The sequence below is a fragment of the Rousettus aegyptiacus genome, unplaced genomic scaffold (assembly GCF_014176215.1).
Source record: "Rousettus aegyptiacus isolate mRouAeg1 unplaced genomic scaffold, mRouAeg1.p scaffold_m13_p_12, whole genome shotgun sequence".
Classification (NCBI taxonomy): Eukaryota; Metazoa; Chordata; class Mammalia; order Chiroptera; family Pteropodidae; genus Rousettus; species Rousettus aegyptiacus.
In genome coordinates, this window is record NW_023416287.1 from 78,580,742 (window position 1) to 78,599,077 (window position 18,336).

General features: G+C 42.1%; 1 protein-coding gene and 1 pseudogene across 3 annotated transcripts in view; both read left to right on the forward strand.

Annotated features, from left to right (window-relative positions):
* The window catches only part of DCC (DCC netrin 1 receptor), a 1,187,310-nt gene that overhangs the window by 194,497 nt on the left and 974,477 nt on the right, over positions 1 to 18,336 (forward strand). The window contains exon 1 of one of the 3 annotated variants that reach the window (XM_036230055.1): positions 8,500 to 9,591. The exons of the other annotated variants lie outside the window; for them this stretch is intronic. Within the exon in view, the coding sequence (XP_036085948.1) occupies positions 9,501 to 9,591 (91 nt within the window). The 5' untranslated portion in view covers positions 8,500 to 9,500. Of the gene's footprint in view, positions 1 to 8,499; positions 9,592 to 18,336 lie in introns of those variants that run through there. 3 annotated transcript variants of the gene reach the window in all.
* On the forward strand, positions 15,906 to 16,024 carry LOC118610559 (annotated as a pseudogene).

Genomic DNA, 18,336 nt, shown 5'->3' on the forward strand with positions numbered 1-18,336 from the left:
TCTCTCTCTCTCTCTCTCTCTCTCTCACACACACACACACACACACACACACACACACACATTCTTTATTCATTTTATGCAATATTTGGGGGCTGCCTAACTGTTCCTTTGTTAGGGCAGTCTTCTCTGACCTTCTGGAGTCCAGCTAGACGTCCCTCTCTTACGGCTCCTCAGTGCACGACACTGCCCATCTGATAGTGCTTATCACAGTGACTTACACTTGCCTACTTGGGCATTTCCTTCACCCATCACACCCTAAGCTCTGTAAGGGGACACACCACGTTTAAACCGTTCCCGAAATATCACACACGCCCCAAGCTAAGATGATATGTTTCCTAAGAAAGTTATATCTTACCCCAAATTTGAAGATATTAAGGAGCACTTCCTCTGTTACTTCACTGTGAATAATGAAGCACCTTTCAGAAAATCATATTGGGTCTGAGCTGATCTCAGTCAACGCCACTTTTGTGTGTTGAAACAGTTCACTAATATATTTTTTAAGGTAAAAAAACAACAAAAAACACCCAGAGTTTGTTCTTATTCCTGAGGATATGACCTCAAGATTGTAGGTATTAGACGTAATCTTAAACAAGCCTTTTAACAAAAGCAATACTGAAATCATTTTACAAAAGCAATACTGAAAGTGGTTATGTTTTGAAGATACCATTTCTAAAGCTTTGGATTGAATAGAGAAATAAATTGTTCTAATGCCCTGGAAATGGTTTGGGATACCCATCTATAGGTTCAAAATGGCAGCATCTCTACTTAACAGGATGAAAATATGAAGAGGTGTAAAAAATGATGGTAACTATGATTGAGAAATGACTCCCATGAATATGTAGGTGCTGATGTTAAGAATGCATGTGAAGAGTGTGACTGCGATTGCTACAATGTGAGAGTGGAAAAGAATGTGTCTAAACGAATACATCATTTACCCATTATGCATTTAAAACATGCATGAGTTAAAACGACAAGATTATATATTACGAGTAGAATTTAACTATTTTATCAGCATCTCTAAAAGTTACTTTCGTATTTACGTTAGCTAAAAAAAATCATGAGGATTTTGTTGTTATAAATATGGAAGATGACATTATTTATGGAAATACCATATATTTGGTGGAAATGCACAGATGTGTTGTTTGTTGATTCAGTGAGCACTGTATGATGGATACAGGATACAGGACTGTGACGTTTGCCCTTTGAATGTGTTCAGATAACTCAGTCTCTCGGACTCCTCAGAAGAACCAAACCATGTGGTAGTCAGAGCCATAGCAGTGGCAAAGGCTTGCCTCGTCCTGTGTGTGTCCCACCCATGCCCCGTCAGCCATTTTCCCAGGTCACTTACGACTTTGTGCTTGCAAGAAGACCTGGACCAAATTGAATAAACAAAAAAGAAGGGATAGCCCAAGTAACTGAAAAGTCTGGAAACCCACCATTTTCTCTCTCGACTTTATCCGGGCCTGAAGATGTTACCAGGACCCTGTCTGTCTCTCAGCTGTGTGGCTCATCCTCAGCTACACTCTCCCTCACGCTGAAAGAAAGGGCAGCAGCCCCAGGTCTGAAATCCGCTCAGCTCAGGTCAAGTGGGAACACACTCCTTATCTCTGCTATTCTGGATGGATCACCGGCACATTGCTGATACATCACCATGGCTGGGAAACGTACCCTAAGAACATCCTGAGATGAGGATGAGGAAGATTTGGTTCTTCATAGGGAGATGGAGGTTCAACAGTCTGAAAAGGCATAAACGGATGTATGCAACAAAAACAACAGAAGTCCACTCCATTTTTACATATGTTCCCCACTTTAGCAGTAGTCCATGTTAATTGTATATCATTCAGAACAATGAAAAGAGGGGAAAAAAAATTTACCAATCATAGCCTCATCTACGAGTAACATTTAGTCGTGCTTTATCGAAATTTTTTTTCTATTTGTGTAATTTTCACATAATGGCAATCAGGTATAGTTATGGATTCTGTGTTTTTACTTACATTAAATAATAAACATTTGGCCTACTGTGAATAACCTTTCATAAACAATTTTGATGGCTGCATTGCACGTTTTATGTAACCATTTCATTTTTTCTCTTGCGTGGATCCGCCCACCTGCACGTGATCTCTGAGGCTGACCTCTGTCTTCCTGTCCTCTGTCCAGTCTATGGTGATGCGTTTGACCTCCACATAGTTACTGGGACTGTGCCATAGCTCAGTCCAGCTGCCCAGTCTTAAAGCCAGGGCACAGCTTCAGCATAGTAATGCTGCAGTAGGACTGTTCTTGGTGACTTGAGCTGTTCCTGGTATATCTGCCATCTGCTGAGACAAGATTTAAAGATGGCTAAGCCCATGGATCCCAGATCATTAGACTCTCTCCTTCCACAGCCACTGTGTATGATAGTAATGTAATCATTTCTTCAAAAAGTACACATCGAGCATCTGTTATGTGCCAGGCTTTATACCACTACTGAGAATATAAGGGCGAGCAAAAACTCTATCTTCATCTTGCTCTCAGTATATTGAAAAAGACAGACATCAATCAACATTAAATATAAAATTACCACTATAATAAGTGCAGTGAAGGAAAGAGACATGGATATGAGTGGTTATAATAGAAGAATTTGATCTACTCAGTGATGGGTTTTCTGAGGAAGTAAGTATTAAATTGAGATCTGAAGGATGAGCAAGAAGTAACTAACAAAAGTTGTGGGGTGGAGAAAATAGTTCGAGAATACAAAAGACTCTCCTGATTGTTTGACTTTCTGACTTAAAATTGTATTTTATCTGTGATGCCTTCTGTAAGAAATGTAGTCAGGGAAGGCTTCCCTGAGAATGTGACGTTCGAGCAAAGACCTAAAGAAGCTTAGGGAGAAAGTCCAAAGATATGTGAGAAGGAATGTCACAGAGAGGAAATTTGTGCAAAGGTCCTGAGGTGGGCCCCATGCGCCCCAGGAGCACACAGCAGAAGGCCACTGTCTAGAGCAGTGGACGAAGCGAAGGGACATCTATGAGGCAAGGTCAGACAGTGAAAGAGAGGGAGGTACAGATCCATTGAGTCTTCATAGTCATTATAGGGCATTGTAAAGAGTTTGAGTTTTGAGTTCAATGAAATTGAATTTGAGCGACATGGATAAGATATAGAAACACGGAAATGTTTGCATAAGTGACTGAATCAGACATGTTGAAAAGAAGCATTCAGGCTGTGTTGGGAAGAAATTGTATAGAGTGAAAGCTGGAAGCACAGTGATGCTCAGAGCACATTTATAGCTCTATTTTCCAGAGTAGAAATTGAGGCTCAGACATTTTAACCTGACTAAAGTCATATAATGCCTAGATTTGACTTGAACTTACGTCATGATCCTTAAGTCCATGCTTTTTCTACCACACTAGAATAATGTGTTTATATCTTTGTGTGGAGGTGCGTATTAATTATAAAAATATGATCATACAATACTAGAAATTTAGATGTTTTTTCACTTTTTCACAACATGTCATAAAGCCTCATAACTCTAATTTTTTTTTTATGTAGTATCATTTTAAAGGCCTACACTTTAGTTCATTTGATAGATGCACTGTCTTCAGATAACCTGTCTCCTGTTGTTGTTTATTTTTTTAAATTGGTAAACCTAAGAAAATGTTTACATCAAGAATGTTTTCATTCTCTTTGTGAAAAAAGCCAAATATCCCAAGGAAAATATTTTAAAATGTATTTCCTGCTGAAGAGAAGTTGATCTTTCATATACGAAATATCAATTTAAACGCTCATGTTTCATTGGCCTTTTTAATTTAAATTACTTAAAACAATGTCTTAAAAAGTCACATTTTCACATTTTGTGAAAGAAGCATGAAACAAACCCAAACTAATTAAGCAGTTTTGGTTATGCAGTCAGTATGTTTATGATGAAAGGCAGTATTATGTGTAGAAGTTAAAGTGTCTGTATTTTCCGGTTAGTTAAAAAAAAAATTTGAGTGGGCCAAGGTTCCTCCTTTGCCCTCTGGAACATTGGACCTTAATGTTTCCATTGATTTGATGATGATGATTTCTTAATGGTCTCAATTCCCTTCTCTTACAACAGCTTAGGAGTGTGATTTCTCCCCTGTTGTCTTATCTATTACTTTTCCTGGCCAATACAGCGCTCAGAGCTTTTTCCAGGCTTTTCAAGTTTCCTCTGCCTCTTTTACCCTCATACCTCAAAAAAATGAACTTTCTCCTTTTCTTTTTTCTTGAGAGTTCTCAATGCTGTGGCCTTGAGAGAGTCCACATTATGTAAGAAAATCATCTGTTTCCTCCTGGATCCAGGCCAGCATTTAGGCCTTCTGCAATACTTCACGTGGCGGAAGTAGAGACACAGGGAATTATTCAATCGAACCTCTGTAGTTCACCACTGTAGCAATGGCTAGGCTATTTCTGCGGCAGTCTGACCAGCCTCAGAAGAATAGAATCCTAATGTAACAGAACTGGATAGATAAATAAGATTCGTCAAATGAAGCTCTGGCTAACAACTGTTTGAGAGCAATGCTAACATCACACATAGGAGTGCCACATTTTCTAGGATTTGACATTTTCAGCGACTGAGAATTACTATATTTTGTAAATGGAAATACCACTACTAAAAACAGAAACAGAATACTATAAGTAGAATGATATCATTTGTTTCCAAAGACTATCAATATGCTAGAGTGATGCAAAAATAATACTCAAAGCAAGATTTTTCGTGGCAAACTTTGGGGGTGAGGTTAGGACTGTAATCCGAAGTTATCTCGGGGTAAATGCTGCAGCCCCAAAAGTGCCACAGGCAAGTATTCTCGAGACTGATGGGAAATGGATTTTAAAAAGGGTTTTACAGGGCTAGAATCAAAGTATTGGTAGGACTGTATTCTTTCCGTAGGCTCGAGGGGAATCTGATTTTTACCTTCTCTGGTTTTCAGAGGCCCCAGTGACAGTGCCTTCCAGTACCGGAACCACTCCGCCTTGACCCCCGCTTTCATCATCTCATGGCCTTTTCAGACCCTGACTTTCTGCTTTCCTCTTCTAAGAACCCTTGTGATGCAGTGGATTCCCTGGGATAATCCCGGGTCACTTCTCCAATTTATTATTCCTCATTCTATCACGTCTGAAAATGAACTTTTCCATGGAAGGCAACACATTCATAGGTTCCAGGGATCAGGATGTGGGAATCTTTGGAGGGAGGGGAGGGAAGTTATTCTGCTGCTACGGGTTCTTCATAAGGATCTGATGCAAGCTCCAAGATTTCTTCTACATTAGTTTTTTTTTGTTTTGTTTTGTTTTGTTTTGTTTTGTTTTCACAGAAGTTCATATGCTTCCACAATCCCGAAAGAAAAAAGGTTTCTCTCAGTAGTACCCTGTGAGAGACAGAAAGCTTTTCATTTCTAGAATCCCCAGAAAATATTTCCTTTGCTCTGATTAGCTGATGGGTTCAACTCTGAATTTACCACCATGATCAGAAAGATGGGCTCTTCTACATAACTAAAGGGACTTGGGATTCCTTTAATTTGTAGCTGAGAAAATGGAGTAGTAGTCTCTGAACAAAGTGTGAGACCTTTTACCAAAATAAAGATGAGTGGATACTGAGCAAACAAACAACAAATAAATGTTAAGTAAAATACATCTCTTCACCCCATGATTGCTGATTAGCTAAGGGCAGTGACCATATCTTATTTATAGTTGTATATTCTTTATAGATATCACATAGCCTGAATGTCTAATACAACAATTGGCATTCTTAATGACTAAATGATAAATTATTACCTTTTTGTGTTCACCTGATTCAATCTGCACTGTAATCAAATTCATAGCCTAACATGCACCATTGGACTAGATGTTATGAGGTTTGCAAGTAAATTACTACAACATGTTATAGAAAGTATCTTTTAAAGTTAGATCATGATTCATTGATACTGGGAGAAGAATGGAAAAAGACTAAGAAAATTGTTAAACAATAAATGAACGTTCATAATGGGGATCCTAAAAGGAATTATATGCTTTTAATTTGACTCATACTCTTGGACTAATCTCAGAAAGTCAGTGTTCCTTTTGAGCTCCTCCCCATGCCCCCCTCCCCCCAACCCCTGCCCTGCGCGCGCGCGCACACACACTCACACACACACACACAAACACATAAACGCATAACTTAAGGTACTTGTAGTTTGAAGAAATATAAATGTTGGTAAATTTGCCTTCAGAACTCGAGAAAGTGTCTGTATGTCCTTTTTTTTTTTTTCTTAAGCCAGATTAAACCCCAGAAGGAGACTCTCAGCACTAAATGTAATAAGAACTATGTGAAGAGAACTAATTGTTAAACTCCACTATTTCCTGTGGCTCCCATTTCTCTCCTCTTCCTGTCTGGTCTTTGGTTTCCTTTTCGTCCCGATAAGGAGAGCAGGTGGGAAGTGGACGTGACACCTCTGAGAAGAACGACAAGGAGGTCTGTGTCTCCCAAGTGTAAGTTGCCATGCTGCGAATCAGAAAATACTGAAGCTGTTTCTAAGAGAAGGTTCCAAAATCAATCTGGAGTCATCTAAGAAGAAAGAGAAAGTATTGGAGAAACGAGTACAAGGAATTGTCAGGAGCTAGTTGTGGGACTAAATGAGTATCTAAGGGGAAGAGAAGCTGATCTTTTGTAGAAGCTCATTGTTCAGGGGGCAGATGGCCTGGTCTACTCAGGGTACAGCCGTCAAGGACCATAGGGAAGAGAAACTTAATCATTAGTCGTACTGTGTTGGACTGAGCAGTGTCTATTTAAAGGGATTCGAATAGCACAGACGGTTTTTCCTTCCTACTCCCCCAGCCTTTGTGGACATCCTTTTACTGATGAGGGCAAGAGAGGATTTTATGACTCTCTTCAGAAGAGATTGCAACTCTTGCCTCATGCTATAAACCAATAGTTCTTTCCGTCGTTTGGCAGGACCATGCTTGAACTCATTTTGTGCATCTAACGAAAGCTAAAGTTCCTCTTCCCAGGAAAAAAAAGCATGTGCACAGAAGTCAATCATTTTTTATAATATTCATTCATGAACTCCCTAAAGTTTGTCAGCAAGGCTTCCCTAGAGGATTCATGGACCCAGTTAAAGGACCCTTTCTCTAGACTCTGAGCCTGCACCTGCATCATCAGCTAAAGCAGGAGTCCCCAACCCCTGGCCTGCAGACCAGTACAGGTCCATGGTCTGTTAGGAACAGAGCCACACAGCAGGAGGTGAGCAGCATGCCAATGAGCAAAGCTTCATCTGTATTTGCAGCTGCTCCCCAGGGCTAGCTAGCATCACCACCTCAGCTCCACCTCAGATCATCAGGCATTAGATTCTCATAGGAGCGCCAATTCCTGGTGCCAAAAATGTTGGGGACTGCTGAGCTAAAGAAAGCTTTGAGTGCTGTGAGAAATTTGGGGGTCACCAACGAGTTCCATTGCATTCTGAAGGACCCACACATCTAAGCTACCTCAGGAGGTTTTCACTTGGAGACCACAAGTTCTTCTAATTTTAACTTTTCCAAGCCAGGAAGGGATGGATGGGCATGGCTGAGGTTCTGGACACACTTTTCCCGTTCTCATATCATGGGACTTTTCCTGAGGATGATTTTATCCTGTATTTTTATCCTCCCTTCCTCCCATTTTCTTCTCTCTGAAACTGATAGATTTCAGAGAGTGACAAGACAGTATGCGGATGAGAGAGAAAAAAATGAATAGTCCAGGTATTACAGTGAGGAATGGAGAGAACTTGCTGCTGAACAGCTCCTTAAAAGACAAAACTTTCACCAGATGGCATTTCCATTCATCCTCCTTCTTCACCAAATTCATTTGTTTGTGAGTTCACATTTTCAGCAACGATGTATTGGCATGTGTAATATTCCGAATCCGGTGCTAGGTCTGTGAGGAGGGCAGAGATAAATGCCACACAACCTCTCTTTTCAAAGAGCGGGAGGTCCTGCAGTGGAGATAAATATGCAGGGAGAGTCAGCCTAAAGCAGTTTCCAGAAAGGGCTTCACCGTTCACCCATCCTAAATTTCCTACTGTGTGTGTTTGGGCGCGCGCACACGCACACACACACACACACACACACACACACGCTTCGTCTCATGTTCCAAGGACTGGAGAAATGCCTCTCTCGTTCTCCCAAGGCATCTCTTCATGGACCATCATATTTATCATGATATTTTGTAATTATATTTTTATGCCTCTCTCCCCACAGATCACAAACCGCTTGAGGATAGAGGCTGAATCTTATTAAACTTCATATCTGTATTCCCTGGGAGCTAACAGGGTACCTAGAACATGATTAATTATTTTTTTAAAAACTTGAATAAAGCTTTGAACCCTGTGTGGAGAAGAGAGAAGGCAGGTGAAACAAGATGTCCCGTGAAAGGAGGACCCTAGCTGTTATGTCAGGGGACAGTGGCATTTGTCCCTGTGTTTCTGGACCTCAGTTTCACACCTGTCCTAGAAGGGAGGAGCTGGATTAGGTGGTCCTTCCCAGATAAAAAATTGTTTTAATGCTGAGGGCAGGGAAAGAAGTAACTAACATCCCGCCCACCTGACCCTGCTCACACACCCACCTACGTTTTCCAGTCAAAAATAGTTCCCCAAAGGTAGCGTGTCAAGAGAGCCGTAAAAGCCCCAGACACTCACGCAGTGCGCTGGCTCTACTGACAAAAGTGACTTCCCACGCTTTGCCCACAGAGGGCATCCCAGCTCATTGATATGTAGACCAGGCGAAGGCAGCTGCTGGGAGCCTCCTCCGACCGCTCTTTTTTCCCCTTCGCCGTCATCCCTCTGCCCCCACCCCCTTCCCTTGGAATCTTTGCCTAATCCAGTTCGTTTCCCTCCGGTCTCCACATTTTCCCTTCCAGCCCTCCGCATCTCCGGATCAATGGATAGTACGGGCTCCAGCTCCCAGTTCACACACCGCTGGCGGACACCCCAGTAACAAGTGAGAGTGCTCCACCCCACAGCCCCCCCCCCCCGCTTCTCCTCTCTTGGTCCCCTCCACTCTCCGCTCTTGGAGGAAAGACAAGCAGCATCTCTCATTCTCGGGAGGATTTTTCTTCTCAACTTTAACCAGCGGAGGACAGGGAACCGGACTCAACCTTTTCATGCACAGCCCAGCCACAGAATTGCTTTCCGTCTCCTCCTGGTCCCTCCTGGGTATTCTGTTTATTGATGACTCGAGAGCCCCGCAGAGAGCTGTCTTCCCTCCTCTTGTCCCCTCTGTTTCCTTGAGTTAGTTTTCCAAGGTTTTCCAGGGAGCTCAGGATCTCTCGGACTGAATGGAACTTTTTGCTGCCTCCGTTTGCTGCTGAATCTGTCAGTGGACAAGGAAGAAGGCTTCGGAGGCAGAAGAGGCGCAGGGGAGGTGGAGGGAGAGGACGAGGAGGAGGAAGCCGAAGGGGCTCGGTGTGAGTGTGTGCATGTGTGCATGTGTGTGTGAGTGCATGTGTGTGAGAGCAGCCGCTGCCCAGGACCCCCGGCCCCGAAGGTGTTGGTTGAAATATGGAGAATAGTCTTGGATGTGTTTGGGTACCCAAGCTGGCTTTTGTACTCTTCGGAGCTACCCTGCTCAGCGCACATCTTCAGGTCACCGGTAAGAGGTTCTTTCCTTTCTTCTCGTCGCACTTCCCCACCTCCCAACCCCCTCTCCTTTTCCTTCTCATTTCGTTTGGTGAGTAGTAGAATTGGGGTAGAGGGAGAAAGAGCAAGATGTTCGGTGCTCACTCTGCACCCCTTTTCCTTAGCGATGATAAAAGGCAGGAAGACTTTTTCCCCCTGGGGGCAGAGGATGTTGGTGGCAGGGGAGAGGGTCGCCTCTTCGCTTTTTTAATCTGGAGCTCTTGCATCTTCGCTTTTGCAAATACTTGCCCTGATTTGAAGAGCCGGAGGGCTGGGGCAGGGAGGAGGCAGGTGATGGGGATGCCGTTGGAAGGAACCGGGTTGGATCCGCAAAGCCTTGGAAACCCAGGGAGCAGGGGGGTTGGGGCCACAGGGCCAAGCAGCGGAGGTCATCCAGGGGGCCTCGAGGAAGTCTGCGGAATGCAGGCGGCCGGCTGAGTCGCCTCTATGCGCCTCCATTTGGGATTTCGACTTGCGGATGGAGAATTCTGAAAGGGACAGTTACTGTGTTTTGGCACTTAGGGCAGGGGACGGTGGTGCTGAAAAGAGGCTCAGAGTTGCTAGGAGGCAGGAGGCGTGTTTCATTTTATATTTTAACAGTGGGTTAAGTTCACGGGCTGTCTCCAGATACCTCCAGGACAGTTTCAAACTCCAAATGATTGCCGTTCCAGGCAACCGGCCCCTTGGCTCCCTTGCTTGGCAAGCATAGTTTGTCTACTTAAACATGGCACAACTGTTGGGGGGAATGGCTTGGGTGATAGCAGGAGAAAGAGGGACCCGGGGGATGCTGGGGGCTGCTGCAGTCTTCGAATATGGAGCCGGGGGCTTCGACGGCCCAAAGATTTTTTTTTTAAAGAGCAAAATGTCTCCTTTTTATGTCCACCCGTTTGCCGGGCCTCACCGCAAGTACAGATGGGCGGTGGGGTACAGGGGGTGGGCCTGGCGGGGAAGGAGTGGAGAACAGCCGGGTGAGCCTTCACATTCCTTCGGGAACGATCTTTTTCCGAATCCGAAAGGAAAGGAGCTGCCGGCAGGGGCCAGACGTTGGGTAGGAGCGCCCCGACCCGCGTCCTGGAAATTAACCGGGAACGGAAGGTAGATCACGACCAGCCCCCGACCAGCCCCCAACCGCCCCCAAGCCTGAACCTCCGGCTTTCTTGTTCTTGCTAAACGCTGCGTGGCCCAGGATTGCGAATGCGAGCCGGGAATGCGCCTCTTCTGGTCGCTAGGGATTCAGACAGTCAAGCGGGGAGCCAGCGGGAGGCTCCCCGGATCCTGGCGTGGCCACACGCGAGCAGGAATCAGCGCATCCATGTTGACCCCAACTCCTCACCTCCGTTTGCTCGGAGCGAGAGAAGAATGAGTGAGGGAGCGAAAGAGTGAGAGGGAAGTGTGCGTGTGTGTGTGTGTGTGTGTGTGTGTGTGTGTGTGTGTGTGTGTGTACGCGCGCGTGCGCATCTGGTGCGTGTGGACCCGCATCCGCTCGTTCGCTCAGCAGCCCAACTCCCTCCCTCCATCCCTCCCTCGCGAGCGGGTCCCCTCCTCCCCAGCTTCGCTCTCGCAGCTTTGTCTTCAGCAATTACTCTCGCGGAAGGTGGGCGGGGGGTCATCCCCTCCCGAATGAATAGGTGTCTTTTTAAAATTCCCTCCCCGCTACCCACAAACACTGGATGCTGAAGTGAGGAAGACCCTCCTTCGGCACAAATTGAGTTGCGCTCTTTTGGGCAGTTTGGGAGCCGTCCACAGAGGGGAGAGGGGAAGTTCAGAGGGGCGTCCCTAGCTGGGTAGAAAGCCTACCCAGCCAGACCTGAAATGAGTTGGCTGAAAATATTGCATTAGGCAAGGTGTGCAAGGATAGACAATGGCGTTTTATCAATTACACTAAAATCTTTTAAAGCCATTTTCCAACTGACTTTGGCGAAGGGTGGAGGTAAATGGAGACAGGTTTATATATGTTTTACTAATATCTAAATTAATTAACCATCCCTTTTCCCACTTAAGTTTCTTGTCTAGAGAGTTAGGGCCATATATTACTGCTTGATTTTAATTTCCTTCTCGACTGACATGTATGTATATGTTTGAAAAGGCAGACAAAAATATGCACATACAGGGATATACTCGTGGATAGGCTTGTGATTCTAAATCTTTAAGCTTCTCTGTACTTCTAAATTCATTCCTGTTATTTGCAAATGACAGTTTGCACAGGTCCCAGGCAAATGGATGATGCAGTTTCGAGATGTAGTTAATTCATATCACAATGGTCTTTGCTTATTAATCTGCTTCTCTTTTTCTTAGTAGTAATTTCCCTTCTTCAGGTACATGGCAGGGATTTGATGCCAAAGGAAGCAGAGTTCACTCTATGAAAGGACCAGTAGGAGGTGCCCTTAATAAGGCCAAGTGCCTCGTTTACTGGCAGTGAAATTCCCACTCACCAGGATGTTTTAAAGACTTTGTTGATGGATAACAAAGGATTATGGAGACTAGCAATAGCACTGGGTATGTTCCTACTTCCTAGATACAGTCTGAAGCTGCTGTAGATTTCTATGAAATAGTTATGACAAAACAAAGGGCCTCCCCGAACAGCGTCATAACCGGGCGAAGACTAATGCTGGAGGAGGAGGGTGGTGGCTTTTTTAGTTGGGTCTTGTCAGATGCCATCTTCTTCCATATTTGACTGATGCACCAAGCAACAGCTCAAGAAGAGTTTCAGGATCTCAGATGGGGTGGAAATTTTAAATGTTAGATGTTAATGATTGAAATAGCAGGTATACGTGTTAATGATTTTTTCAGATTTGTGTTTGGGTTATATTCTGTTGAAAAAAAAAAGTTATCAGAGTTTGTGTAATCTGGACATGGTGAAATGGCTTGCTGCCTCCCCTCTCCACCGCATGTCTCCCCAGCCAAAGTAGATCAGATGCCCCCATCTGTGTGTGCTGTCGAGTAGAACATGGCAGGACCCGAGGGCTCCTGGGCAGCCTGCCTGTCCATTCCTCTTCGAGTGCTGCAGTGTAAATCACCAGCGACCTGTCACAGCATCCATTTCCCACATAGCAGCAGTTGCCCTCTGAATTATGAAGCATGTGAAACAGCCACCACATGTGTTATATGCGAATACCTTAGGTTTAGTGCATTTGCTTTAATGCTCTTAAAAGCTGGGCTGGCTCGAGCTGCTGATAGGCATTGTTTTTTTTTTTTTTTTTTGTTTTTTTTTTTTTTTTTTTTTTTTATGGGCAGAGATTTATAACTTCTCAGTGTGTTTAACTTACGTTTATGCTCTGGCAAGTTAACCTCTCAGCAAACTCCCTTATTGTTTTCATTGAAGAGGAAGAGCTTTAATCCGGTCTGAATTCTTGAGTGAAGCCCTGCTGAAAGTTCCTCCCAGTGTGCAGGCTGTCCTGTGGTTTTCTCAGCCAAAGGGAAGCTTGACGAGAGATTGGGGAGGTGATTTTTGAGTGGAAGGGCATATTTTTACTTGTTTCTGGCGAGGAAAGGGATGGCACTGCATCTTGCAAGGGAATCCCAGCACAATGTCCTCAAAAAGATCTTTTATGAGAGCAAATATTTCTTTCTCTCTGGCTCGGGTTTCTTTTTTCGTGCATCCAGTAGTCTGAAGCTTCATATGCACGTGACTTGCTCCTAGAATGTTTTCTGCTGCACGCACTGGGCTCACCCAGTACCTTCTCCCTGCCTTGGAAACAAGCCCTGACTTAAGTCTTGACTTCCGGACCAAATGCCTTTTATGTTTAGGTTGTACCACGTGTTTACAGGCAGCGCTGGAGTTCCCGCACAGGATATTTCTTTCCATGGAATATTGTGCCCCCATATTTCCTTTTAAAGCAAGTATTCTCACCGTTTCTTTGGAGAACTTGCCATCCTAAACTTTACAGGTGAAAATTCTTCTCCATGCTTCTACCAGACAGGATAGCTCTGTTAGAAAGTGGGTAGTTGTTTCTGGTATTTCTTAAAACGTAATCATAAAGATGCAGAGAACAGTGGATTCCCACCTGCTGTGCCACCTCCCCGGTGTACGACTGGGGTGGACTAGGATTGTGCTCCTTTCATAAAGAGATGTTTGGAAAACACTGTGATTTCACCTGTGAGTGAGCTCTCCTTACCTGGCTATAGATCGTCCCACAGTCTGTGAGTATCACCTGTATGCTCTCAGAAACTTGCACCACGTCAGGAATACATTGCTCTGTTTTGGTATTTGTTACACAGCTACAAGCTCCAATGATAAATTTCTGATGGATCCATGTACCGTAGATGATAATCTCTTAGATGAACTGTTTTATGTAAATTTCGGGAAAACCTTCCTTTTGCCTGAGTTAATAATGACATAAGCCCACTGAGGATTACTTGATTAATTAACTAAAGATAAAAAGTCATTAGGTTCTGGAAATAGACTATAATTCCTAAAGAAGAGTGATAAATACTATGCACATTTACAATTCATAAAATGTAAACATGGAGTCATCTTTTTTTTTGGCTGTTTTTTTAAAAATTTTTTATTTATTGATTTATTTTTTTATTAAGATGATCCAAGGGAGGACTGGAGAGCTTCACAAATTGTCACAACAGTAATACCTTAATGAATCGTAGCCTGGAATCTTAGTAACTCTTGATTGAAACACACCTGAATTAAATTTCAACGCGATGCCCAGCGAAATGTTCTCCAGGCTGCTGGTGGGCTGCTTGCTTCTCTGCAGGCCGCCTCTACAGAATCACAGCTCTCGTTTCTAAACTGTGGAGCGTCCACACTGCCTCCTTCGCTACAACCCAGGAAAGTCTTTCTCACTGTGAACCCGATCCACAGGCATTGCGTTTAACATGCTGTATTATACTTCACGAGGTCACAGGGATTTGCCTTAAAAACATTTTTAAATTTTCATGAGTGTTTCTTTTTGTGGAGAGTTAAGCTGTGTTCTACAGTGTTCTTATCACAGGTGACTCTAACTAGTGGTGGCCTCTCCACCAGTGTTATGGAAGTTTTAGAACTCACAAGCAGTAAGAAGAGATAAGAGTGAGCATTGGAATATAGTACGTCATGTCAGCCTAGGTATTCTGTTCTTTTCAGGAGTGTGTTACCAAGTTAGAATACTAGAACTTTAATTTCCTTCAAAGTTACCACTTTTTAGAGATCAAAGCATTTCTTAATGATATTATTATATCAGTAGCATGGCACTGACCCAAAGCATTTAAGATATTTTCCTTCAAAACAAGACTTCAAGTAAAGGAGCTGTCGAACTTGTCGGTAAGAAAGGACAAACAATGCAGCTTATTTTTCCTATAGGCTAATGAAAAAAAAAATGTGCAAGGTAAAATTACGTGTTACGTATGCTAAGTGAGTAACAGCAAAAATAAAATGCAAATTATTATACAGTTTTATAATTGCAGCACTCAGGTAAATTACAGCACAATTTAGTACCACATATTTGCTTCCTCCCACATGAGAGTGTTGATTCCTTATCTTACATTTCTCTGGTTTAGGGCCTTTTGATTGATTATCGAAATAACTATAGTGCTTCCAAGTTCTTTCACAACTTTTAGCCTGAGATTTAAAAACGAGACCTCTTTAACTCAATGCTTAAGTGTGTGTGTTTTCCTTGGTGGTGTAGAAATGCCTGAATGCTGTCCAGTGGTATGGTTTTGAAATATATAATAATGTGTATGATACACTATTTTTTGTCACTATTTATGGCAATTAGCCAGTGTTAATACTAGTATATGCTGCTTTCTATAAATAGTTCCAAACAACCATATTAGCCACAGCTTTCATTGCTTGGGAGGAAAGTTTGACCAGAGAACACAAATTTTCCGTATTTATTGATCATATTTTTAAAGTCTATTGTTATGATATGACTCGGGTAGGAAAGTTTCTCTTTTCTGTTAAATTTCCTGATCCCGGTGCCTGTAACCAACTTCTTACTTTTGTGATATACTTTGGCTTAATTTTACACATTTGAATTCCGTGACTTCTTGCTTGTTCAGTCATTTCACAGTTTCACAGGAAGAAGGCCCTTTATACCATTTGTGATTATCTCAATGGGACTTACCAGGAGGATGTATTGCAATTTGGGGATTTCTCCCTTGTACTTTGCTCATCTTTTAAAGATTGTTTCTTGCCAGAAGTCCACTCTTGAGACTATCTAGGACAAACATGTTTCATTGAATTAATTGAATCTTTATGCTGTGATATAATGAAAATACCAACTTATTAATGTAGTGTTATGACCTGATGGCCAGGCTTATCAACACCAACATTATTCTGGTATTGAAAATGCCCTTAAAGTCTACAGTCATGCTACCTTGAACAAGCCTGATCCTGTCTAATCTCAGAAGCTAAGCAGGGTGGAGCCTGATTAGTACTTGGATGGGAGACCACCTAGGAAGACCAGGTACTACAGGCATAACAAAATAAAAAAATAAAGGATTATAAACTGACAAGGTCCTTGTAATCCATGAGGTCAACCAATGGTTGCTTTGCTTTAAAAAGAAAGAAAGAAAGAAAGTCAGACAGACAGAAAGAAAGAAAGAAAATGTCCTTAAGTCTGCTTTTACATTTTTAAAAGAAAACAAAGGAGTCAAATGATTAATATAAATATTATTTACTCATCAGTTTTCTTGATAGCTGAATTTCTTATTAAACATTTTTAGATTTTACTAATTTTTCCATAGCTTTAAAAACATTTATCCACTCACTTAGCTGCCTTTTAAGTATATAAAACATAATTTAACCTGATTTTAATAGATCCAAGGCATTGCTGTGGCTCAGTTATTATGCTCTGATATTATAGGGATAATTTCTAAAGATACTGTATCATACAGGGCTGTGTATATGGCCTTGGGCTGCTGATTTTGTTTTCTTAAGATTTCTATTTCTTATTTATAACATGCATTTTTTCTTGTCTCCAGCTCGAACTTCTTCCTTTTATAAGAGTTCTTCAAAGTAGTCCTCTTTTCTGCCTTTAATTTGCTAAGAAATAGGGGATAGGTTTTTGTTGAGATTATGTCTAAAGTAAAAGTGGAGATTCTAAATCAGGACCTGAATCCCTCACTAGAGGGGGGGAAAAAAACTAATTGGTTTTAACTAATGGGCTGTAGTATTTCTGAAATCTGATACTTCTTTGCCAGTTTTCTTTATGCAACATTTTTTTCCTTGTTAAATGAGGATGTGGACTAGATAACCTCTAGTTATATTACTAATTTTGACATTATATGATTTATTTAAATTGTGAACTATACTGTACATATAGTGTTTGGTATAATTAATACTAGTAACATTGATGATCACAATAATGATAATGACACAAATATTCCTATACCCACCAGCCATTTTCTTAATTTTATATTAATCCCTTGCCTTCTTTACAGTTTTAACCACATACATATGAACATATTTTTAACATTATTTTGCCTGCCTGTTCTTGACCATTATAAAACGTGTATATTCTTCTCTAATTTGCATATTTTCTAGACAAATATTTGAAATTTATGAGGATGCATATTGCTAAATTTCAGTTACTTTCTCTGCTGCGTAATATTCCATGATATCACTTAATTATACTTTATCCAATCCATCACTATTGGACTTTTGGGAACTCAGTTTTTGCTGCTGTGACCATTCCTGAACATGTCCCCCAGAACAAATTCACCACCATGTCTAGGGTGCAGATCTAAGAGTGAACTTGCTGAGGAGTAGAGAGAATATCTTTAGGAGCCAATGACAAGCTACATCTATAGAAATTTCTGCCAGGAACATCAGAAAGTCCCCTTCGTTCCTTGTCTCCACCAGTACTTAGAATTATCATATGTTTAATTTGCCCTCATGATGGAAATGAATTAGCATCTCATGGGTTTTAATTTGACTTCCTTTGATTGCTAATAAGTTGAACATTTTTGCGCCATAAGTTTTATTGGCTGTTTGTGATTTCAGCAAGATAATTCTACAATTCTGTTTCTCCAACTGAGCAGCCATTTGCTTTGAGGCAGCGATATTTTCAGAAGTTATTTGGTTATTCCTACTAAGCAACATTTTGCTTTCAGGCATAGATGTTATCAGTGGCCTAACTTTTTAGAAAGTTGTGGCCTTATAGGGTATCTTCCTTATTTTTAGCCCAGATTTTCCTTAAACACCTTTCCAGAACATACACTTATTTTAAACTGGAAAAGAGATCCTCAGCCACTGTGAGATTACTGAATACCTAGAGAAACCCTTACCCTGTCAGTATTCTGCCTTCTTATGTTTATTATGTCTGTGAAGCATATTGCTTACAGGGAAGTGGGACTTTAGGATTCCAGGCTTACTTTGAGGAACATTATAAATCCTCTGAATATGACGGAATTAAAAGATGACTCAATCACAGAGTTATACAGGTAGATGCCAAGTCTGTGTTAAGTATCTTAATCTGACCATTTGACCTTGGTTATGTTTCCAATATGGTAAAATACGTAAATTCAGGATCATGGTTATACATGTGACTGTGAGTTTTACACAAATAACCATGCTTGCGCATGTGCATATGCACACCTCCCAGTTTTTGTTTGGGTTCCTAACTGTCACCTCTTCCTATGGGACAGGCTAATGGAGGGCCCTGGATGAAGTAAAGCATCACATATGCTAGCAGTGGCTTTTCTAGTGTATTGCCTAGTGTATTGCCCCATGTCAACTCATTAGAGATGTGAGCCAAGCCTGAGACGTCTACGCAAACCCCTGGCACCC